This window comes from Psittacula echo, assembly GCF_963264785.1.
Source record: "Psittacula echo genome assembly, chromosome: 9".
Classification (NCBI taxonomy): domain Eukaryota; kingdom Metazoa; phylum Chordata; class Aves; order Psittaciformes; family Psittacidae; genus Psittacula; species Psittacula echo.
The window spans coordinates 2,505,375-2,531,057 of NC_137745.1; the positions used below are offsets into that span (position 1 = coordinate 2,505,375).

Consider the following 25,683-nt stretch of genomic DNA (forward strand, 5'->3'; position numbering starts at 1 on the left):
GAGTGGAAAGCTTTCAAGGCTGACCCTGCCTACGGAAAGCCAAAGGTGCAGGCTGTGTCGTTATGGTACAGGCCTACAGCCTGCACCAGACCAAGGACAAACTCTCAGCATCCTTTCCTGTGGGCCATCAAGACTATGCTTCCATGCACAGCCCCCCTGTATCTGTCTCCAGGCTTCTCCCTGGAAAAACATAAACCACTTCCCCCAGGCAAGATGTTATTTTAGTGTTAAAATGTCACATCTGCAACATAGCTCCTAACAGGACTTTCACAACAAACATGTGAAGAGCGGAACATTCATTTCCACAGCTCATGTCAGAAATCCAACAGCTCAGAGGCAAGTGGTTAACAGCTACAGGCAGCACAACACAACATACTTCACAATCACATCTAGGAGTTAAGAACTGGAAAACGTTTGCAAAACTAACCATGCAAGAAGTGAATGAACAGCAGCACACATTCTAGCCAAGCAATAGTTAGCTTTATTGAGTTTCATAACACTGCATCAAAACCAAGAGAAATTAGAATTCCTTTCTGCTTCTTAATATTAGTCATTTCTCAATGAAAATGTGATGTGATTATATTTAATGATAGTAAGAGAAAACAAGGAACAGGAGCAAGAATAAAGGTAGACAAGATGCAGAGCCAGCGTCTCCTTCAGGTACTCCCCCTGGTGTCAGAACAATGGAGCTCTAGGAAGTGCTGTTAAATTTTCCCTACTAGTTCCACAGAAAAGATCAGCGTGCAAGATCTGGTACAGCATCTGTAGCACCTCCTGCCCCCTGAAACATAGCTCTGGCCTCCCCTGCTTAATTCTGTCTTGCTTCATTACATGCATATAAGATGAAAACATAGGAATAGCCACAACTAAAACTACAGGAGACAAGAATGCTCTGACACTGATTGTAGACACCAGTGCGTGCAGCTGCTAACGTATACCCTGAGTTAAGTACACACTGCCAAACAACTGTTTTGAGGAAGCTTTTCAGCATTAACTGCTACATGTTTCTTCAGTAAATAAAGAATTACATTTTAAAAAGTCCTCCACGAGGAAGGACTTAAGGTAGCGTGTGTAATTGTGTAATAGGGATAGCTGTCTGTTAGCAGCAGGACTGCTGTGGTACATTGGCTCAGAAGACAAGCAAATCACCTCTAAGTCCTCATTAACTCTATTTCAGAGCTATGGCTTATGTTTCTGAACGGCCCATAGCACCACCTAAAGAACGCGAGGAAGGCAAAAAGGTATTAGGCAAGCAATCATTCCTGAAACTTCAAGTGATCATTCATTTATTCCTTAGAGGCAGACTTGCAGTCTCCTCCTTTCTCATTTCCAGAGACTTCCTAGTCTTCATAGACCTGGTGCAACCCAGTTAAGAAACTTCACAGCAACTTCAAACCCAAGGAAATATGCCTGGAAAAGAGAGAACACACAGAACGTGTGAGGATTCTAAAAACCTGATCCAAACCGTTTTTCGAATGCAGCGCTATGCACACCTGATGGGGCTGATGGGGGAGGAGGAAGAGAAGAAAAAAAGGTCTTGAACCAGAGGCAAGAATTCTACTATATCTCTCCACAAAAAGGCACAACTTCTCTGTTCAGTTCATTATTTACTGAAGGGGAAGCTGGTCTAAATTTAACCACGGATTTCTGTCTTCTACTGGATGTAGGGTCAGTAGAGAAAGACTATCAGAGAAAGTCAACAAAAGGCTTTCACACAAAGCTTTGAAGAAAGGTTTATCTGGTGTTCCTCCTAGACTAAGGTACATTTTTAGAACTCAGATACCAACAGCTAAAAGCACTTGCAGAGAGAATAATCTCCCTGAAAGGGTACAACACTGATCAGCCAGTTCTCTCCTCTGCAGACTGCCCACGTTCCCTGCGAGTGGCCATCCCCAAACCCCAACTGGGATCACAATTTACCTACCTCATTAGCAGGAAATGCTCTTATCATTACAGCTGTGAAGCCCTTATACAGAGACGCAACTCCTTCCTCTCTGATAAAGTTCTCTCAGCACATCTCTAAAACCATTTGGGTATTTTCCTGGAGGAGCTGAAAGGGATGCAAAACACATGAGTAGCTATGTGGTAGTCACACAGCTAATTTAACAGCCCAGGATTTTCAACAGGTTCATCCTGCTACGCCATCTGGGTGACACCAGAATCCAAGCACTGCTTAAGCTGTGTTGTGACAACATCTGCTCAGGAAAATTACCTCTCAGTCAAAAGCAAGCAAACAAAAAAAAAGACATCTCACTAAAGGCTCAGTAAACAGGACGTAAGTGCTCACCATTGCCACAAAGAATCTACATCATCAAGTCCACCAAACTACCTAAAAAGCTAGGAACATACTTGGGTTCTTCACATATGTGTCTCAAGCTCAGGACACGCTCCTTCCCAGATGCGTGCTCAGATGGCATCTTCCATTGCTGCCCATCCCATTTCCGAAGCACCACACCGAGTGTGGTTGTGACAAGCTGACATAAAACTCACCAGTATGGAAATGGGATTTCAGCACGTCTGGTGGAATGGCAACTGCCCAGTTGAAGATCACAGCCACACCCCCAGCAAAGAGGATCCTTGCCGCACTGAGATCATTCACACTGTGGTGGGATTGGGGTGGGAGGAAAGGAAAAAAGAAAACAAAATCAGAGAAAGTTTTAAAAAAGAAGTAAATTCTCATCTGTTTTCACTAAGGTGACAAAGACGCAGCCCAGCTGAGAGCCAGAAGGCAGCACAATGCTGCAGACACACACAGAGCACTGAGTCTGAGCAAGATTTCCAAGAATTAGAGCTTTGTGGGCAAATGGACTAACTCCACCCTACAGGTTCATTCAGCAGCACACAACAGCTGCTCTGTGAAAAAAGGTAAACAAAAGACCCAACAACCAAAATCCCCAGCTCTGTGCACACATAAGGGTGAAAACAAAGATACTTGAGGTATTGCTTAGTTGGCTAATAAGATCCAAGGCTCAAATCTGAGAGAACCTCAGAATACATTTTGATTGTCAGTTAACCCCAGCCCAAACCAGCCCAACTCACAAGATGAGCAACCATTTTATTTAATTTGTTTTGATGACACTGCTCTAAATCTCTTTGTATCTGGGGAGATTAGCCAGCAGTGCCTGGGAAGTCCAGAAAATGATGACTGCGAGATCTCACTAACCTCTGTCCCTCAGGGCTCAGAATGTTCTTCAGCCGCTCATACGTCACGAAGTACATTCTGCTGGCTGGGGCATCTGGTGGGTAAACAGCAAAGACTATGAGTAGTGCAAAAGGAAGCCTAGAGGCAGAGCAGCCCCACGCCAGCTCAGCACCACCACTGAGCACATCCTGCTTCCTTTCTGAACCTCCTCTACAAACCAAATCTTCTGTTCCTCTGGACAGAGGAGCCTGAACTTTCCAATGGAGAGCAGGTGCTAAAGGCAAGAACTGGGCACCCTTTCAGAAGCACTTCTACAAGCAGCCTTTCAAGTCAGACTGTAACCTGCCTGCTGGCTGTTAAGCTAATGATGAGACAGCTCTAAGCTTTCTTAATTACTGCACAGCAGACCAGAGCAGTTCAGGAGCTTTGCACATTATCTGTTCTAATAATTCTATTTTGGGTTGGTTTTTTTTTAAGGTACTCCCACACCCCTCTCTCAGCTCATGCCTGAACTGGAGAACCAGCCTGAGTTGCATTGTCATAGTTACATTGGTGCCTGCTACACTTCCGTGAGAATGCCTAAACTGGGATATCAAAGCACAGAAATTGGGAAATGTTGCGCCAGTACAGGGAACAATCTAACGCCTCTCAAAGAATAAATATCGAAACACATGAAGGATTCAATGTCTGGCACAATTACTTCTGTTGTTGTTGTGAGAGGGGTCGTGACATCCCAGGCCAAAATAACCCATACTCAACTGAGTAGAAAGCGGAACTGCTGCAATCACCTCCTCAAAAGCAGCATGATACAGCAACAGACAGTCACAGGCCTTCTCCAAGGAAGGAAAAAAAAAGGAATACACAAAGCACACTTCTGTATTTGTCTTTGCACTTTTTTCTCTCTGCTCCTCTCCTGAAGTCTCTCATTTCTTTTTAGGTCTTAATTACTTTCTATATCCCTCTGATCCTTGTCATCTAATCTCTTCCTCACTCACTGAGAATCTCATGTTTATTTCTCAGTCCCTTTAAGGCATTGGGGTGGCTCTGCAGATTGAAAAAAAAGAAAGGAGGGTGACACAGCATCTTCAATTGTCTAAAGGGACGGTGAGATCTATGATAACATTTCAGGCTTCCTCTGTTAAAGTACCCCAACAGAAGAAGCATCATGATATCCCCATCAGTTACCTCTCATGAGGGTGAGCACGGTCCCCTTGTACACGCCAAGAATCCCAGCCTCATGCTACGGCCGTTTTGCACAATCCAAAGAGCCACCGTATTTAGTTTCACCTGTAGCTGCCTGGATCTGAAGGTTTAAAGTGATAGTTTCTGACTAGTGAAGGTTTCTGCCTGGTGAAATTCAGCTAATATTGATTACCTGATTATTCAGCTAATAGTTAGAAAGCCATGTGTGTCTTTCCAGACACGAAGGAGCACATACTCATCCCACAAGCACTCCTGCATATGAAACCTCTGTCTCACTTCCTCAAACAGCTCTCTCACATTCAAGCTGAGGATTTGTTTACTGTTGCATGCAGAGACTAGGTTCGCCCTTATTTTTCCATAGTATAAGCCTGAAACAACTCAAGTCAGTTAGGTAATTCTACATTTGCAATGACAAAAAGTCACCTTCAATTCATATGTGTAGAAAAGCTTCCAATATATCATCATGTCACTATTTCATGTGTTTTGGAATGCATTCCTTAGTTCTGTATTGGGAACCTGTCAAGGTAACATTTCCGTACTGAAAAAAACCCAGACTTTTCCAGACCCTGAAGTGAACCGAGGCATCTGCCAATGCCAATACTAGACACTGTAAGGCTTGTGCTCTGTAAAATGGCTAGAGCAATGAATGCTGTGTGTACTTATACTGTCATGGTGAGTTTGTATAATGCTGCTTCATGACACAGTTGCATTAAATGACAGTTGTCTCCTGTCAAAAAACAGAACAGAGTAAATACACTAACCAAAGAAGTTCCTGGTACGGAAAAGAAGACCCCTACAATGAAATTCCGATCACCACCATCCAATGCCTTACCTGTTAAAGGCACTTGATTCTCTCTCCTGGAGCCACGATTGCTGTTGTGAACGTGCCTGACAACATGCCAGCAGCAAACAGCTGAGGATATCTGCCCGAGGAAACAGAAGAGACATTGGCACACACAGTAAATAAGAAATGAAGGGCAGAAACACACCCGTTATCACCAGATTATGCTGTTCCACACAGTAGTAGGGGAACTAGAAATGCATCCACTGCTTTTGATCGGTGCAGAAGTGCCCCATCAATGCGTAATTAGAGCTAAACATTTAACATCTCTAGGATTCAACATGCTGGTTCCCACAGCAACTATAACTCACCTCTTCATATCCGCTGTATTTGTTAGTATTCCTTATACTTGCATATTTTTACTACAGCATTCCCCATTCATTTTTACTCCCAGCAGTCTCTTCTTCCTCCAGTCTCCCACGCTTCTCAGTGACCCCAGCTTCCACACGTATTCCTACTTGTGCAGCCAGGAGCCTCCTTTCTGTAATCTCTCAGTCCCTCACTACCAGCCTCTGCCAGCATCGATGCTGTCATCTCAATCATTCCACATCTGCTTTGACATAGCAAAGTCTCTGTGACAGAAATTCCTTACAGAAGCATCATAAACTTATCTTCAAGTCCAATCTCCTGCTACCTGCTCTAGTAAGATGACTTAACATCTCAATTTAACTAAATTCCACACCTCCTGCTTCTCTTCACTTGCCTAAGAGATGGCATTCTATTCAGGTTTTCTAATTCCTCCACCTTTCTTTACTCTTAAATTCCCATTAAATCTTCCTGACCATTCAGACCTCCCTCACCACTCCACACGCACCTCCTGCTCAAACTAAGCTTTGAGTTTTCTAGCTGACCTTCGGATTAGTCAGGCCTAGAAAAGATGGAGCAAAACCTGAGGAGCCTCTTCTATCTCCTTCCTTCCAAATCTTTCCTGCACTGGGAACCACTGCCACCCTGCCTGTCTCTAGACCTATAACCATGGTGCTAAGAGTCTGACCTTTATTTTTAAGCCTCATGTCCCGAGGCACACTGTATCTTACTGTGTCAACTCTGCACCCATAGCACAGCACAGCTGGGCACAACAACAGTTCCACCATCTATTTGTTCTTTCTCTCCCACTGTTCTGCTTGAGAGGAGTTCCACATAAACGCTCAAAAACCTACACCGCCCTTCTCCAGCTTGCTTCTTAAAGCATCCCTTTGGTATGATGCATACAAAACACAAGGAACTGAGGGGATTAGGCTGCTGGAAATAAGCCCACAGCCAATTTGTTTCCTTGTACTGTCCATTCCATACTGTCCCCCTGGTCTTGCCTTTCAGCCTTGTCTGCATAAGGACACTAAAATGGGGTGCACAGTGCCCCAGCATCTCAGCACTGACTCCCTCTGAGCTACCTGAGCAGAGGAAGCTCACTCTGCCTCAGCAGTGGTTAGTGCTGCAGAGCCACATGCACTCACACCACTTGGGCAGTCCCCATGCAGGCAAGGCTCCAACAGAAACCGTATCTCCGCACCCCACCACACGTGGCTTAACACAGTGGACTCCTGATTCCTGACTGAGCTCCTATGTATTGCACAAATAATAGAATATGTTGCTAAGCTACAGCTCTGTTCCTGTACAGCCAGAAATCACAACTAGTTAACAGAGCACTTTATGGGTGGGGGGGCTTTTTCATGCCTAAGTTAGCATGTAGAAAACCACACAATATTTTCTTAGCTTCCTACCTCTTTTCCAGAAGCTCAAACATGCCTGAGAGAAGGGCTGCTCATAAACACCTCCCTCCAGAAACTAGTGATAAAACATTTCTGTGGCTATTACTATACCCTGATGTAAGGACACAGCAAGAGTCACAGCTAACGGGGGAAACAGAACCAGTACTGTGAACGCTATCAAGACTGCTTGGCCATGAATTTATTTCTCCCATAGCTTCTGTTAGTAGCAAGACTGTTGGCAGGCAATCATTATATAGCTCCTACTGTACCCACCTAAACCGGAATTGTTGCTTAATGGCTCTTTCTTATGTAGAAAGGGAATTGCACAGCACCTGCCCACATGCTGTCTGTTTTTAGCCTGTGCTATCAGTCCCACGCTTCCAGAAGCATTTAAACACAAGTGTTTTAATTTTTAGAACCATATTTATAACCTAGGAAAGGAGACAGATTTACATCACACTCAACATGCAACAATGCAGCAGCCTGCAAGAGCCCTGGAGTGCCTTTCCCAAGTGTCTGATTAACTCAGAAACTCACATCAAAACGTCATCAGGTTTTCTCTGCTGGAGCCTTTTTCCCAAGCCAAATCCAAAGAAGCACACAGCAAACATGGGTGTCACTCCGATAACAGGAGCTGCCATTCTTCTGTATAAGCCTCAGACTTCCTGCAAGAACCAAGAGCGCAAGAATTAATTGGTTTTGCATAGACTTTGCACACATCAACTGACTGAGAACAGCTACAATACAGTGCCAGTCATACAACCAAATTAATCACAGGAATAACGGGGTCAGTTGTTCATTTGTAATGATACATGTTTAGCTGAGGCTCAGGGGTTGTTACAAGGGAAAGTTGTCCTTTCTGGGAAACATGGGCACCACTTATACCCTTCTGTTCCAGTACTGGTCATCCTGTGCCTATATCTCAAGTATGAGGAAATTAAGTTAAAAGCCAACAGAGTAATAGTCCTAAGGATTATGTTGAAAGTCTTCTCTTATTAATAAGTGTGCTTTATTAATAAGTCATCAAATGCAGGAGTGTAAAATTCTGACACTGATCCTGAGAACACTGGATTCACTCTTTAAATAAGGGAAGAGCCAGGGAGACCAACCTCAACAACTTCACTCCCCACACAAACTCAATTTGAAACAAGTTCAAGAGCAAATTGTTTGGGTTTTTTTTTCTTCCCCAAGTCAAAACCTTTTCAGCATACAAATTTACACTCCTGAGGTTTCCCTTCAGCAGGCTACACACATGGAAAAAATTCTCGTGCGGACCCCAACAGCAGCAGTTATTTCATTTATCTTGCCTTTGAACTGAACTCTTTCTAACAGAAAGGAGTTATCTTTCTAGGTAAAGGCTAGATGCACAAATTAAATATCTGCTGGTCTGTCCACCCCTTTCTTTCCTCTCCCAGAATAAATTACTGTATTTCAGTATGTGTCTGTACTCCTATAGGCACAACTGACCGTAATGAAACTGGATCTGGCTGTGAAAGATCAGACACTGCTGCTCAACATTCCCATGAGTTCCCTGTTTCCATTTCCCCCAGAGGGAAACAAAAGGCCTTGGCAGGGAGGTTTAATAGTTTTCCTCATAGAAACTGATGAGTATTGAGTAGGAGTCGAGAGGCAGCATTACTTTGAACTTCACATCACAAGGCTATTATTATGGCTCAGCTCTAACGTCTCTGCTTCAGCAGGGGTGTTAAAAAACGCAGGAGATTCAAGGCTAGAAAAGCATTTCAGTGCTTTGTGGGAGAGACTAGGGAAGCAAGATTTGTTTTGGTTGCATAACGGCCTGTTAATACCATCATGAAAGAAGTTTTTGGACATGAGGCAGATCTTAGTTACCCAACAAGATCCAATGGTTAGAAATCAGACTTCAGACTAGTAAACCAACAGTTGGGCTTTACAGCCATTGTTTCCAAGTGGTAAATAGCGGCTGGGAAAACTTGTGAAGCAGAAAAACAGATTCTATGTCACTTTCAAGACTTTAAACCAAGGCTGCCTGTCTTTCTAAAACCAAAATAGACTAGGGTTCAATCACATGATATGGCTGATTCAGGAGTGAAAACCACTGTCCACCTTCTGAAAACTGAACAAAACTGCTATAACTGTCCCTCTGTTATCAAAAAATTAAATAGAAAAAGAAATAAACTGCCTATTAATGCTCCTCTGCCTTCTTGGAGGTGGTATAACACATTATAGAAAAAAGTAAAAATACTACTTGTATCAACAAAGTTGATATCCTGTCTATATCAGCATTTCCAGAGACAACTCCAAATGCCAAAGACAGCAAGATTCCACTGACTACAACAACAAAGCTGGCAAACAACTGCCAATATTCACTCCAGCCTATAACTTCAGGCATTAATATCATGCTATTTTGAACCAAAAGTGTTTAACAAAATAGAGACATACACGTGGAGGTAATGTGGATGCCAAGGATTCCACAAGTTTTGTAATCCATCTATAAACTTGAATTAGAACCACTCCAACTGGTAACCCCAGGATGCTGTAGTCTCCAGGAGGGCAACATTCCCACATGATTCCATTCCTGCCACGCACAGAAACAACTGATGGTTTTGGCAGGCGCTGCAGATGACATGCTAACACTGTACCTCTCCAACCAGAGTCTTCCTGAAGCAGTCAAAGGTCCCAGAATAGAGCAAAGGCTGACCAGGCTGCAGCTTCAGCTGGGCTTGCAGCTTGACCTAGTGAGACGGGATATGAACACAACATTTTATTAAATATTACTATCTAAACTTTAATTCTGAGAATACCTCTATATGAAATATATCCCTGGAAGTGCTCAAGGCCAGGCTGGATGGGGCTTGGAGCAACCTGCTCTAGTGGAAAGTGTCCCTGCCTGAGGCAGGGGGTTGGATCTGGATGAGCTTTAAGATCCCTTCCAGCCAAAACCATTCGATATGATGAGATGACTGTTACAGAATAAGCTTTGTGACCAGACTTTACGATCTTGTTAGAAATTGACACCACTTTCACCCTTTGCAGAAGAGATGAGATTAAATTTTAATGTATTTAATTATTAACATATTCAACGAATTAATTGCTGGGATGACATCAGGATAACAACCCCACCTCAATACCTGTCGTGCCACTGCTCCACTTCCTCACACATTCGGTGTGTGGGTGCACCCTCCTTCTACACCCCATTTGCCTCCATGTGTCTGTCCTGTGTCCCCATCCTGTGTCCCCCATGGGTCGCTTCTTACTCCTGTTTGTCCCAGAGGACCGGGTCCCCGCCGCAGCCCGGTCCTGACGGGATCACCTTAGGCTCCTGACTCCTTCCAACGCCAAGAACACCGACGCCCTTATTTTTACGCTTACGAGAAACCAGCTGCTAACGGGACCCGGCGGCTTCCGCACCGACAGAGGGCGCCCCTCCGCACGACCGGCCCCGCGACGCACACCGGGCCCTGAAGACCGTCCAGCCTCCCTCCGCGCGGTGCACACCGGGATGTGTAGTCCTCCCACCACCGCCCGCAAGCAGCCCTGCTTTGCCCCGCGCAGTGCTCGCCGGGAACCGTAGTCCCCGCCGGCTGCCACGGACCGAACCGCATCGCACGGCACCGGGCTCCGTCGTCGCCCACTGCCTCACCTTGATGGTGTCCAGCGGGTGCCCCACGAACACCAAGCAGACCCCCCCGAAGCCGCCAGCAAAGAAATTCTTCACGGGGTTCACGGGCTGCGGCTGCTCCGCCATGGCGGCAGCGGGTGAAGAACGGGGCCAGAACGCTGCGTCCCCGCCGAACCAGCACCACCCCCTCCGCCCCGCGACCTTTACCCCAGTGCCAGGCCGCGCGGCACGCCGGGATGCTGGGGGCGGTGAGCGCGGGGCAGGTCGGGAGCGGGGCAGTAGCGGCGGGACCTCTCTCCATCGAGCGCTGCTACCTGCTGAGGTCCCGTTGGGCCGACAGCGGCTCTTAAGAGCACTTAGGCGGCTCCCTGGGGTGACCCCACGCCGCCGGCTCGATCCCCTCCATCATCTCACCCCCTTGCGGGGCTTCGTCGTGCTCCGGGCTGGGGCCCCGCCCGGCGGAAGTGACGCCCCGTGGAGGTCGGTGCTTCCGGCGCGCAGGCAGCGGTGGCCCGGCAGGAGGAGCCCGGCGCCGCTCCCTGACCGCCACGCCGCCGCACGGCCGCTCTCCGCGGCGCCCGGTAAGTGCGGGGAGCTCTGGTGGGGGCCATCTGTGTCACGGTGCCGGGGAGCGGTGAGTGCCTGGGGAGCGGTGAGTGAGTGCCTGGGGAGTGCAGCCGCCGCATGCCGGGCCCGTGTCCGTGTCTCTCCGCGGGGTCCGGGCGGTGCGGCAGGTCCTGGGGCGGGGCGAGCCCGGCGGGAGGGACGCGGTGCCGCTTCCTTGGGGCTTGTGCTCGGTTTAGTCCTGGGGTTGGACTGCCGCGGGGAGAAGCCGGGCAGGGGTACGGGCTTTGCTGGGGCTCCCTGCTCCTGGCCCTTCTTCCCCAGCTCCCGGTTCTCCCGGGCTTCCCTTCTGCTGTTCTGGCTGTGCGGGACAAGCAGGGTTTAGTCTTGAATGCTTTAGAAAAGAGGTGGACCTGAGGTAATTTAAATGGAGTGGGCACCTTTCTGCCTGAACTCAGAGCTAGTGCAGAAGGAAGGCTTGCATAGGTATATGTGAAATAACTTGATAGATTGGAAAGGATGGGAATGAAATGGGTTGGATGAGTTGAGAAGGACAAGGCAGGCATGCTAGTATGAACAAAGACTGAGCAGTGGGAGGAGTGTGCACATTCATCAGGGATGTACGTGGAGGGCTCTGCAGTCATCTGTGATGGAGACCATGGGGTGTCATTCTAGTTTCTCACTCTTGGGATGAAGAAATCCTATCTAAAATCTCAGTGGAGAAACTGCGAGGTGTATGTGCTGCATGTGTGATAGAGAATTTGGGGATAATCCATGGATTGCACATTTGGGTGACTGAAGGGAAGGTGTGATTAACATTGATGGCCAGTGTGGAGCTGAGCTGTAGATGGTTTCAGAGAATAGTGTTGGCCTCTTTACAGTTTAGATGGATAACTGGTTCAGGAGACAGACTTGAGTTACAATGTCTCTGTTTTGGAATTATCAATCAAGAGGCGAAAGAAGAAAAAGCCATCTCAGATGGCTGAGAAATACCACAAGAAAAGAAGAGGTGCATCCTTCAAAAGACTTATGATAGAAATCACACAGAGGTAGAGATACAGGGCAAGAAATCAGAAGAGAATGATGTGGTGGGACAAGATACATGGTAGTAAGATCAGAGGGAGACTGATGGTGTCATATTTGAAGCTGTTTTGTTTCAGAAGACCTTGTGGAGAAGATTTTTTGCAAAGCAGGAGCCAGCAAGAGGGCATCTCTGTTGGAGCTGGCAGGCAGCAGAGCATAGGGGTGGGTGTGTTTGGAAGTTCCTGCAAGGAGCCTGGAGAGAGCAAGGGGATTAAATCGTACCAGTGTTAGTGAAGATGAAGGAGTCTCATGGATGAAGGTGGTAAAGAAGGACCTCATTTTCCCTTGGGTAGGAAAGCAAGCTAAATACGGTTTAAAATTTTATAATCTGATTTGGGGGATTATGGTAATTATATAATCTAAGTACTCTTTGCTTTTTAGACCCTCTTTTTTGAGCTTAACATCTTTATTATCTTAAAAGCTAGTGCTGTCAAGTATACCTGTGTCTTGCCTTATCTTCAGAGAGCTTGTGATTTGCTCGTGAATGAGGGCATTGGGCTGAGTGTTGGGTGAGTTCTGCTCCTCGTTTTCCTAGTACCCTGCTATGCTTTGTCGACTGAGATTGTGCCTTAGCTTTCCTCTCTCCACACATCTGTGTGACATTCCATTATGCTGGAAGTGAGCTCTTTCCTAGAGTGTTGTGACAGGAGTCGTGAAAAGTATCCCATCTGCAGACTGTTTTCTGCTTGATGTGGCCTATTTGGCCATGCAGACAGTTCCTCTGCTCAAGTAAGTGTGTTAGTGGCACAGAGAAACATTTCTGTGCTCTTCTGAGCCTCCTCCCCAGTGGCTGGTACGTATTTGCTGAAGTACCAGGTGGGCCTGTTATTCTACTTGGATATCTAAAAACATCTCCTTGCTTGGATGGGACTCACCAGGTGTTGAGAGAGCAAATGGACGCAGTGTTTGGGGTTTTTGTTCCACCTCTAGGGTGTGGGATGATCTGAGTGAGTTTTGGAAGTTTCCTGACTGGTGGAACTTGCCTAGGCTTTGTGATGCTCTCAGGTTGGCTGAACAAAAGCTGTGGCACATTGGGCTATTGATTGCTCTGTAGGAGTGTTCACAGTTATTCCTTTAACATAAGGTGTAGCAGGTAAAGATCTATTAGTTTTTATGCAGGAAGTCAGTGTTGATATAGATTAAGCCCAGAAGTTAATCATTAAGCAGGGTAGAGGGAGGGATGATTTTGGTTTGCCTTGTGTCTGTCCAATCAGATTTCATGCCTGTCTTTCCAGTATGGAGAGATGATGCCTCTGCTCCTCTGAAGCTCAATGGGAAGCAGTGCTTTAAAATGCTTGTGTGCTACTTATTTTGTGGATGGCTGAGGAATCAAGAGGCAAATGGAGGGAATGGATACCAGAATTCAGGGGATAATACAACTAGCTGCTAGCCTTCATCTTCTCTCAGTGGAAGTTTGTATCTGCTGCCCCTCGAATTAGTTGTACATCACATCTCTTCCTTGTTATTCTGTGCTGCTTGGACAGGTTGCTGGAAACAGAAAGCAAACAAGTTGAGGAAAAGTAATGAAATTTGTGGTTGTGATTTCCTGTGCTCTAAAGTCAGGATTCTCAAAGCTTGATCATGGTTTCCCCAGCAGCTACAGATTGTGATACAGTGGGAATATATTTGGGTAACAGAGCTAACAACGTAGTAATGCAAAATGCAAACATGTATAAGAAATGCAATGCATGCTGCTTGTGGAAAACAAAGCTATGTGTTTATGTATATAATTTTATATGTAAAATTCAGTTGCAGCATTTTTTAAGTCTTGTATTTAATATGTTCTTTCTTAAAACTAAATTATTTGGTTTAAAATGAAAATTTGTGACTACAGATGAGGTGGCACAATTCAAAGTTGGTATGTGCTCTGCTGCTGAACCTCTAAGAACTCACATTCATATGGTTTAGTTACACAGCAGAAGGTTTGTAGTTCAGTTGGCTATTCTGAATCTTCTTGAATAACAGCAGTCAACAAGAGCATAAATTTCTACACTCAGAAGGTAAAAACTATATATTGGAAGGTAATAAAATGAGAGAATAATTTTATTTGCCCTCTCAGATGTAAAACCCAAACTACATCACATCCAGTAGAACCTACTTGAAGAGCTTGATGAATTTCACCATTTCTTTTGAGATAGTATTGAGGAGTGTTAAATTGGATGTATGTGAGAGATCTGTTTGCTTGTCTTAATTTCCAAAGTCCCACTCAATGCTTGTGGTTCTGAAGCAATGTGAACTTGTACAGGGCGTCACAGGTGGCCTTTCTGGCTCCTGTGGTCATAGTTAAGGGGTTTGTATTTTTGCTGTTGATGAAATGGATGTGATGCTTTTCTGCAGCACTTCAGGGTGTTGGTAAAAACTTAATACCATAAACTTAGTTGTGTATCTCTGAAAAGATCTGTAGTGAAGGTGACGCAGCTGCTTTCCAAGTGTCCAAAGTCTCATGGCCCACTCCGAGAACTAGGATACAATGGAATAAACCAGTCTGAGATTTTAGACCTTGCCTGTAAGAGCAGCTTTGGCTTTGCAGGTACAGGAGTCACAGTGGATCCAAACCGGGGACCTGCACAGCAGAATCGTCCGTAGCTGGGCCGCTGGATCGGTTCGTTCCTGGCTGTTTGATCACCTGTATGATACTGACGTGGCCTCTCTTACAATTCCTTAGGCAACAGAAAAAAACTGTTTTTCCCCCCTTAGGAGACAGAACTCAGATGAAATCAAAAGAAGGATAAAGTTTGGAGGAGAAAAAGAAGCTGCAATTGCTTTCCTGGTCTGCAGTTTGACAGGACATTAAGATGTCTGTGGACATGAACAGCCAGGGCTCTGACAGCAATGAAGAGGATTATGACCCTAATTGCGAGGAGGAGGAAGAGGATGAGGATCCTGGGGATATTGAGGATTATTATGATGGGGTAGCTAACGACGTGGAGCAGCAGGGAGCAGACGCCTTTGATCCAGAGGAGTATCAGTTCACCTGCCTGACTTACAAGGAGTCGGAGAGCACTCTGAATGAACATATGGCCAGCTTGGCTGCCACGTTAAAGGTGAGGAAAGGTTTCTGACCCTAAAATAAGACTGTGATTGAAAAGGCAAATGTGGAGTATAGACTTTGAAATAAAAACTGTGACGATGCTCCTGTTATGGGGGGGTTGGAGGAACATTATTAAAGGTCCCTAGTTCAAAACTGACTCCAAGGTTTACAATTGTTGCATTCTGGTTCTGGGGCCTAAAAAATGTTCCTTACTGAATGTTAATTCTTACAGGTTGTGTTTTTCTTACAGAGCTGAGCTTCATAACGAAAATTCCTGAGTTACAACTCTTTGCATTAACGCAATGCAAAGAGGATATATAGAAAAGAAACAAACCGAGTCATAAATGGTGCAGAGTGGTACAGCTGTGTGCGAGGAATCTGACAGATAGGAAGACATGCTGAAACTCTGTAATTCTAACAAAATCACCTTTCTTTGTTGGTTCTGAGAAAATAATCATAGACTTTCAAAGACAGATCAGGTGTCATGCCAGTTATTAACCCTACCATTACAGTGATAGCAATTAAAGTACAATGCATTTGCCAGCTCTTGTAGTGACTAATTCCTCACAGAAGAGTCACACTGTGAGTCAGCTCCATGGTATTATGCTCAATAAAAATTTTACAGAGTTTTCTTTCTCTTTGTGCAACCAATTCACTTTACTACAGGGTAAGAGTAAGAGGTTCCCCTTCTGCCTTGTCAGTGTGCTTCAGTCCCAGTGCTGGTCAGATGAAGGCAGAGTTTTCTAAGGTCTAGATGTAGACACTGGGTGGAAATTACTGATGCATCTACTCTGTAACAGACCTCCAACCGCTTGCTCTTTGGAGCAACCTTTGAAAACGGGATAGGTGATTGCAGCATATAAAAACCATGTTGGATAGGTTTTGATTCCTATTTATTTGGTATGAATCAAACCTAATTTTAAACAATGACAGGGATCTCTTGGTCCTTACTTGGCCATCGGTGTCCTATAGAAGCAGTATAACAATAGGACTGTGAAGCCTGTAAACAACAGGCTCTGAACAGCACCCATACTTTGTGCTGCGTCTCTGATTTTGCTGTCTGTGTGCTTGTTCGCAGCATTCACCATCTCAGAAAATTAAGTTTTACTCTTTCTTGACTGTCAAACTCGTGTTTTGATTTCTTCCGAATGTGCAGTTGGAGCTCTGAATGCCTGCTGTTCTCTGCAGATTGTCAGAAAAGGGAGGCAAAGGAAAAGAACAAATGAGAATAGTTGGTCCAGCTGCCAGTTGCCCTTGGTTCTTAGCGATTAAGTAAAGATTTAGAACAGCTTTTCTGCTCCTTACTGTTTGCCTTCAAATGAAGCCCTCTTCAAAAAGGTGACCCCTGCCATATTGCTCTCTTGAATTAACAAAAGCAATACTTTATTTAGTCTTTAAAATTAGGCTTCCAGAGCTAAAATAATTTTTCCAAGAATTCTGAAGACCTCATTGGGCTGCCGAGATGATACCGACCTGCTAGCTTGACTCTCACCCCAAATATGATCCAAGCAGGAAACATTTAATCCATTTATATGAAGAATATGCTTACATCAAGTGCTACGTTTTGGTTTGTGCATGAGAAGGTAAAAATATATTTGGGTAGAAACCTGAAAAACTGTGATCTTGTAAGCCACAAAGACCTTAGCTCTTGAAGTGCCACATTAACTCTCTGTTTGCTAGCAGCAGTGGTGCAAGAATTGTTCCTTTCTTGGAAATCTGCTGTGGATCTGCAGCATGTGCTTTTTCATTTCCTGGCATACTTTCTCACAATACTTCAGTGACCCTGTTTCTTCCTTCCCCTCTCTTTCTCCGAGGAAACTTGTCATTTTGTTAGTTTTCTGAGACAAACTGGAGTGGAAAGAATTTGCATTGAATTAAGAAGCTTAGAGGAGAATGAAGTTGAATAGAACATGTTAAGCTATTTGTTACCGTTATTTTCCCTTGTTTTAATGGATATGAGTAAACAAAGGCAGACTTTTGTAAGAACTGTGTTAACTTCTTCCCTCTAACTTGCTTGAGCTCTAAAAACTTCCTTTTGAAGACTACTTTTCATAATGTCTTGGGATTTTGGATAGTGGTAATGGCTCTTTTGGAGCACACTAGTTTGTTTTCTTGATTTAATCTCCTTTACCTTGTGATAGCTACTGGTTGTGTCTGAGCATTAGCTGGGAATTAAGGCAGAGTTGCTGACAGAGATGAAGGTAAACTGAAGATTCTTCAAGAGGTACAATATTGAAGGCAATGCATGGTATGGTATCTGAGCAGTTTGCTATCATAAGAAATGAATAGACTAATACAGTTTCCTAAAGCAAAGAAACAAAATGAATGCAATAAATAGACTCAATGCCATGTTTGAATGTTCTGACAGTCTATATTGTCATTAGGTGAGTCACTTTCCAAAGGTTGAATTGGGGGGTATTGAGCATGTTTTTTTTCTCTGTGACATATTGTCTATACACTTTTAAGACCAGTAATGGGTATTCAGAACTTTATGTCTTCATACTTGCAATCTGTAGTGTTACCAGCTACTAATAATCTAAATAAATAGTATTTCAGTTGCTATGCTTATTAACCCTCAACATTTGGTTTTTAACCTCTTCAGCTGTTTCAGGCTGATTGTTGAATTCCTATGTTCTTAAAAGTGTGGAGGTGAAGAGTGATCGTCCTTGGAAACCCTCCTGGCTAACTCAATTGCCCATGAGTTACAGCTGACTTTGTTCTCGCTCCTACTGAAGCTAAACAGAGGAGCAAGCAAACCTTGTATTGGGTGGTGAACCTCAGGTCAGATGTGAGGGCCCTGCATATGTTAAAAGTGTGAATGCAGTGCTTGCTTTTTATCTATGCCAGAGAAACAAAACTCAGTGAAAAGCTGAAATCTGATAAAAGCATGAAACCCAGTCTGTAGGTAGGTGTATGTTCTTGCATCTTTTATTGTTATAGGAAACTTTTACCTTGAATTTTTCTGACTCCCTTTTTTTATCTGGTGGGGAATTAGAGCATAGAAAAACCAGTACAAACAACTTAGTGGTAGATGGAATCAGCTGTGCTGTGTGGCAGGTTTGCAACTATGGTAGTGGTTATCTGAGAGCCATGCAGAAGCAAGAGGGACTTTGCAAGTGGTACTGTGAAAGTTTCTCCTCATTTTGGTTTTAGTAAGAACTAAAGAAAGAAAATAGGAAGAAATGTTTGCTTCTGGGTTAGTGCTGTTAATCTGGAGGCCTGTTTGTGAAGGGTTCAGTTAATACCCTGACTAAAATTAGGACAGGCTATCTCTGCTGCAGTATGCCAGAAGAAAATCTCAAACTGATACCCAAAACTGTGCTTCTGTGACCAAAAGGCCTGTGAATTGAAGCAGATCACTTTTCATTCCTCAAAAGGTCAGTTGGCCAACAGTCAGCACTTGTTAAGGGCAATGCTCTTGAAAGCAGAATGGCAGGTATTGCCTGCAGACCAGGAAAGGACTTACAACAGTTCTTTTTCAAAAGTAGATATAACTTCCATTATCTTTCAAAAATAATGAATTGAAATAGCATAGCAATAAGTTTGTTTTCAAGATAACTGTCAGTGGTCACTGAGTGATTGTGGATCCTGGTGTGGCAGTATCAGTCCGTGCATACAAACAGTATGATAGACAACAGTTGTGCAAACAAAGTTGACCCTGTCACTAGCAAGCAATTAAGTTTGTGATGATGTCATATTGGTTTTGTTTGTGAATGACGCTTCCTGGCTCTGCTGGGCATCTGGATGCAAGTCTGGCATATCTGTGCTGTTCCACATGACTGGCAGTAGTTGCTGTGTCTCAGGGGTGACATGGATCTTTCTAGTTTTTAGCAGTAGTTTTTTAAAACTGGTGATATAAACCACTAGATAATTACAGTCAAGTAATGATTTATTCATAGGCTATAGATCTTTTTAGAAGCTGATTGTCGGTCACGAAGCTAAGGTATTTCTGCATGTACAAGGGAACAAGGAAAAGATAGTTGTGTATTACAGGCAAGTGATACTGATGTAGTAGTTCCATGAAAACCAAAGGGACTGTAAAATTGAAGAACTTGGAATTTTCAGTTTGCTCAAGCAAGTAATGTGCAAATATTTACCAGACAGCAAAAAGTTTGCTTCCTCTGCTTCTTGAAATAACAGCTTGTGTTGTGAGGTATTTTTTTAGCCCTGTTGCTTGAAGAATAAAACTTGATAGATGCAAAAAGTATTTGATGACATGACATAGTTCTGAATCTGTTAATCCGTGTTACCACTATGGATTTTTCAGAGATAAAACAGTTTTTCATATGTTCTTGCTCACCTCATTGTTGTCGCATCTTTTAATGCAACGAAATTAGTGTTTGCCAGAAAAACACGTCCCTCTGAAACTTCCCCACACTCAAATTGCGCTGACACAGAACAGTGAGTTTTAGAGCTGCCTGGTGGATGCTGGCAGCGGTCCTTTTCAAATACCATGTTTAGCAGATCCAGAGTCATCTGCATGGAGATTGGCAGCCTCTGTGAGCAGCCCTGCCCGCAGGAGTTGGCACTTGCAGAATGCCCGTTCAATGCGATCCCAAAAAGTCCGTAAAGATCCAGTTGTGAGGACACCAGCGTGTGCCTCCCTGCATTGCTGTGGAGACCATGACCAGGCACGTGGTGTGGGGTGCTTATCTGAACAAACCTGCTGTGTGGCATGCTTGTCATTTTTTTTGGTGCCATAATGGCTTCATTAAACTTACATGCAACATAAAATGGAAGTCATAAAAGATGAGCCATACCTGAGTTCCTCAAGTACAGGAGAGGTATGAAAGCCCCTTGAAATATTAACATGCATATATAAGAACAGAGTTTGAAAAATTTATGTTCAAAGTTAATGTCCATAAGAGCCAACATTGGTAAATGTAAGTATATATTAGTAAACAGTAAATATTCAAACATCATTTATAATAAATGGTAGAGCCTGATAGGCAAATTTGACTTCTCCACAGAGCCCCTCTGGTGCTGTTTGGCAATGATAACATGCTATTTCCAAGTACCTGTAAACCCTAGATTAGTCAGGTTTATCTCTGTAGCATGTTCTGTGTTTTAATATCAAGCCAACATTATGTGGGGCATCCAGGCTGAAGCTGGAAGCCTTTGGAGCACACACATTTGAGCCATACCTTTGTTCTTTACCCACTTTTTGTTTCTCAGCAGGAAGAACCTGGAAATTCTGCTATATAGAAACTTCAGAATGCCTGTACTTGAGTACTATGTTAAACATCAAGGGAGCATGAGTATGTCCGTAACTGTCATTAGTGTGTGCTTTATTTTGACTCCTAAAGGTCTTTAGGAAAAGAAGGTGTAGTAGGTTTTCATAGACTTCTGGCCAGGAAGGTAACAGCTGCCTGGAGACCCCTGACCTTGTGACAATTTCATGAAGTCCATGCTCCATCCCTGGCTGTGTTCAAGGCCAGGTTGGACAGAGCCTTGGGTGGCATGGTTTAGTGTGAGGTGTCCCTGCCCCATGGCAGGGGTTGGAACTACATGATCTTAAGGTCCTTTCTAACCCTAACTACTCTATGATTCTAAGTCATTTGAGGAGAGAAATCAGTTTTGTTCCTTATTGCTGAAATTCTCAACTTGATTGGGAAAATGAGCTGCGAATGTGGAGGGTGATTATAACCCACACATTTCTTTGTGATTCATGCCTTAAGTGTATCTTGCAGCCAGTGTGACTGCAGGGAGCAGAGCTAAAGTCTGTTCACAGCTGTTGATGAGTATGATCTTGGTGGGAGGTAGAGGTGAGACACAAGTCATTAAATATGCCAAAACAATCTTTCAGTAGCTGTTTCATGTTGCAAGCTTACAGCTGGACAACAGGATCACAGGAGTGCCATGAAGCAGCTAAAGCACATTGCCAAACGAGGGTGTTGTGCCTGTTAAGAATGGCGCAGGGGGAGCGAGCTATGCTGTGTGCTGTGAAACACTGGCTTCCACAGTTGTTCCTTCACTTCTTTTTATAACAGAAGAAAAACACCCTGGAAGCTGGAATTGTCAAGGAAAGGACTGTGTTGTTTGGGAATACTCACTGCACGCTTAGCTAAACCCTGTGCCCTGCTGCGTGCAGGCACCAGTGCTTTCCAGTGTGAGTTGTCAGCCCTGTATCCTGAGTGACTGGGAGTCACAGTTGTGTGGACTCAGGTTCTTACCTGCCCTTTGCTTCCTCCCTGTGCATCCTCAGCATCCTCCTTCCTGTCAACCAGAGGGAATTGTCCGCTTCTGAGTTTTGCTGGGAAAACACCTAGGCAGGGGCTGAGCTGAGTGCCATGGAGTGTGTTGACAGCACATGGGGAGCACAGTGTAACGCGCATGGGGCACTGATGCTCTCAAACACTATATTAGGTTGGAAAGAATAGCTGCAGTGAGTACAGCTGGGGAGTCTCATGTCAGTCTTTTATCTTACAGCTTTCTTGCTGCATTTCTTTTGCTCTGAATCTTTCAAAGAAGGAATCTCATAGCTATTTTGTAATGCCTCTGGCATAGCATCTTGCTCAAGTCTTAGTTTTTGTAATTTATTTCTGAATCTCCTCAGGATGGCCTAACAGCTTGAGAAATGCGTATGCCGAGATTTCCTAGCTGAGTCCTACTGATCCTGTTTGTTGGCAGCTGCAGCCGAAATTGTTGCTGTCCTGTGTAGGAGAGTGGATGGATTAAAGCAATGTGTAAGTGTGGGGAAGGAGTTAGAATTTAACCCAAGATCCCCTTTCTTGAGTATGTGGCCAGCTAGGTTATGCACTGGTGGTTTCACAAATCATGTGTATAACACCAGCAGTATTTGTCATTCCCAGTCTACACTCTGCCTCCCTAATATGCTTCTGATCTTGTGAACTGACACCAGATCTCTGCATGCCAGAGGGTGAGTAACGGGGTACAGATTAAAACCCTATGATGAAGTACAGCTCATGTACTGCTGCTTGTCAAACCTTTTCCATGGTATTGAGACTACAAATTCCAAAATGTATTTCTTTCCCTGCAGTCTGTAATCAGGAGGGGGCCTGAAGTGTCAGACAAATTGTAAGCAGTACTGTGAGTGAAAAGGTGGAAGGCTCGCTCTGACAATTTTAAGCCTGATTGAACCCAAACTAAAAGAACAGGGTATTTGATTTTGTTGTGACTTTGTCTTTTTATCCTTGATAAGTGAAATTAATTTGAATTCAATTTTATAAACAGCCTTCTAATGCTCAGAAACCTGTAACAGGTACAGAGGCCTTTGACAAGATGTTGAACACTGATGTGACGTTAATCACAGCTCTAGTCCTTGCAACCTCAAGAGTTTTCTACCAGGATTGCATATTGGAAGTCTGTTTGAAAGAGAGGTAGATCAGAGCAAAGGAGAAAATGTGGTCCAAGAAAAGCTTTTTGGTTGCCCTTTTATTTCTTCTTAATTCCTAATATTTCTGCAATTTTCTGAGAAAACCTCCAGTAAAAACAGGGCAGTCAGAAATCTTTTTCCAGTGGGGTGTGGAGGGAGTCAGATCTCCTTTCCACAAGAGAAATGTGTATAAACCAGTATTTTTTCTATCTGCAGGTCACTTTCCTTACCTCAGTAGCCTTAATAAAGCATGTCTGAAGGGTTTTTTTCTTCAGCAGAATTATTCAGTACAAATTATGGTTTCTCTCCAAGGCGTTACTCTGTCACCATCTCAGTTCAGTTTCTACTTTGCCCATAGTTGCTCACTACTAGCAACAATTTCAGAGGCTCTTGTTGTCTGTTTTTACTGTTGAAAAGGTTAAAGAGTGGGTTTTTAGAAGTTTTGATGTAACACATAAACCAATACCTTCCCAAGTTGATTCTTTCCTTGTAGAACTAACAAAAACCATTCATGGATTAAAAGAAATGCTTCTCAAAATTAATCCTATTTGCTTAAATCTCTTTGGATAAAAAACTTTGATTAGGGGAAGGACAAGAAATAGAAGCTGCATTTCTTCATGCCAGGTTTGTGTTCATCTTAGCAACCCTGATCTAACAGGAATTGTCAGCTTGGTGCAAAGTCGTGGGATGTCAGCCCCAACCAGATCATAATATCTCCAACTCATTCTGAATTGAATCTCTTTGAGAATCATGTGATGATTCTTGTTTTGAATTCCTGATACCATATCTCTGTGAAAGCGAGGATTGAAACACACCTCCAAAAAATAGGCCATCCCTTGGAGGGAAGTGAAATGAACTCATGAAATATGCATGCAACATACATATGCATGAGGGGGTTCTGTAGAATGTAAGCTCTACAAAAGCCAGTGGTTTTTGAGCTTTTAGGAAACGTTTCTGTCTGAATTAGCAACTGTCAGAGTGGCATGGCTGGAAAGATGTTCTGCTGTAGAGGCACGAAGCTTCAGCTCTTCAAATGGTTTAGCTTATCTAAGGATGCAAGTTGAGGCACAATTGTCTTGGAGCTCTCTAAACACAAGGCCCCTGCAGAGCTTTTTTGATACTTTGTTCTTGGTTTGATGTTTTTGTTCTTTTGATAGAGTCTTGTCCTAAAGAGTGCCAGACTCTCTCACTTCAAAGTGTGAGAGTTTTGCTTATCTTGGAGGGTAAAGAACCCGGGCGATAAATGGTGATAGAAATAATAAGAAAAAATAAATACTGTGCTGTCTTGCAGAGAGCAAATAGATGTGTGTTTAATGCAGTGACATTTCTCCCTTGTTCTACTTTCAGAAGCTAATTTTATCCAGCACTTTGTAAATTTTTCAAACTCTTTTTACAACTCCTATAGAGGGTTTCCCTGATGCAGCTTCTCCCTGGCACCCATCCTGTATGCGTAGGCACTGCACCCCTTTTAAAGTACGGTGATAAACAGTAGCATTTGCTGCCCGTTTCTGGCAATCAGCAGCCTCCTATCACTGGTAAGTCAGAGTTAAGCTGACAGAGGTTTGGAAGAGGCTTCTGTGGTGATCAGATTCCTGTTTTAAGGTGCAATTGGCAATGGCACGTTGGATGAGATATCCTTTTTCTCAGCTTTGCTACCCCATTATGAAGAAAGAAGCCTGGTCTTCAGGCTTCTTTCAGCTTCAAATTTTCAGGTTCAGATTTAGACTGAGCTAATCTTTGATGATCTTAAACTTTTAAGCTGGTGGTGAGAAAACGGAGAAATGGAAAGGAGGGAAAGAAAGAAATCTTGTAGCATGTCTACTGCTTTCAGCTTTCATCTTGTAAACTTTAATAAATTTAATCACAGCAAGGAGAGTTCTGGAGAAGTCAAGTTATGTGGAAGTACTGGCATAATTCATCAGTTGCAGACAAAAACTAACATAGTCATGCAACATCTAGAATATGCCATTCCCTTCTGTGCCTTCTGTTTTACTGAAATGACCTGCTGCCAGCAAGACACCAAGTAGGCTGTGTCTCCATCTTTTTTGAGTCTTAGTATTCTGAAACAAGAATAGGAGAGTTTAAACAAAGCTGACCATTTAAAGTCCAGGTTGAATGGGGCTGGAGCAACCTGCTGGAAGGTGGCCGTGCCCGTGGCAGGGCGTTGGAACTTTAAGGTCCCTTCCAATCCGAACCATTCTATGATGCCATGATTTGTTCTGTGTCTGAGAGAAAGCATTATTGTTCCTGGATAAGCTGAGGTTCTTGTGGCACCCAGTGACTGGTAGGAGACTGAATCGTAGCTCTTTCTGACGTGTTTTGTAATTTTGAGATGTCTTATTGTGTGAAGTTTTTGACTATCCAGGAAATGGTGTATTGGACAGTGTGCCTAGACAGCAATCAAGACTATATTTCTTAAGCTGAGAGGCTGCAGTGGGTGCTTATGGAGGGGGCATTGATGTCTTCTAACTGAATAGTCCAGCCAGTAGTATCTGCTTGTGCACTACTTCTCCAGTACTGTAAGGTAATAAATTATGTCCGTGTGGACCCAACTTATGATCTCAGTGGTATTTTTCTGCACACAGCATGTTTTGGCTCCTGCTTACATAGAAATACTTCAATTATTCTGGGGTGGTGTTGTGGAAGAACTGGCTGACTTGGTACAATCATTCACTCGTTGTGAATGTACAATCATTGAAGAGATTGGAGGGTGCTGCTAGTCAATAGGAACAGGCTTTTGTTAAATGGTTGTTTTTCTTTTCATGCTTGTTTTCTTGAATCTCTCCAGTAGTGTTGTCCCCTGATGGTATATTCACATTTGCCTTCTGAATTCCAAGCCTTGCTGGTGGTGAGCAGGACATAGATTATAATGGGGTGAGACCACACAGCAGGCAAGGTCCCAGCCTCATCAGTTACCTCCTTTCCCATTCCTTTTTCTTCCAGTTTGTATGTTGTCTATCTTTATCATGTAAGAACTAGTCCTGCCATGCCAAGCAGACTGTGGGTACGTTGCTGACTCTGGGACTTTTCTGTACAAGATGACATGTACTCCAGCCAGGTAGTATCAAAAACTTTTGTGCTTCAGGGCTTTTATGAAATGAGATGAATTCAGCTTTATGAATGGAAAATGTTTTATTCTTGGCTGCTTTTATGATAAAAGTAATGAAATTAGC

General features: G+C 43.8%; 1 protein-coding gene and 1 pseudogene across 8 annotated transcripts in view; one reads left to right on the forward strand and one right to left on the reverse strand.

Annotated features, from left to right (window-relative positions):
- Positions 1–455: 455 nt before the first annotated feature.
- LOC308224959 (mitochondrial carnitine/acylcarnitine carrier protein-like) lies at positions 456–10,650 on the reverse strand (annotated as a pseudogene). Its single transcript, XR_013958969.1, has 9 exons — positions 10,518–10,650; positions 9,517–9,609; positions 7,433–7,560; positions 5,178–5,268; positions 4,328–4,445; positions 3,164–3,236; positions 2,491–2,600; positions 1,925–2,050; positions 456–1,410 (listed from the first exon to the last, which is right to left on the reverse strand). The product of XR_013958969.1 is annotated as a mitochondrial carnitine/acylcarnitine carrier protein-like (transcript).
- A 290-nt stretch (positions 10,651–10,940) lies between these two features.
- Positions 10,941–25,683, forward strand: part of ARIH2 (ariadne RBR E3 ubiquitin protein ligase 2) — a 34,742-nt gene continuing 19,999 nt past the window's right edge. Inside the window, exons 1-3 of one of the 7 annotated variants that reach the window (XM_080625358.1) lie at positions 11,150–12,432; positions 14,674–14,745; positions 14,841–15,187. In XM_080625358.1, the coding sequence (XP_080481484.1) occupies positions 14,939–15,187 (249 nt within the window). In that variant the 5' untranslated portion in view covers positions 11,150–12,432; positions 14,674–14,745; positions 14,841–14,938. The other 6 variants (XM_080625354.1, XM_080625356.1, XM_080625355.1 and 3 more) reach the window with 6 other exon arrangements.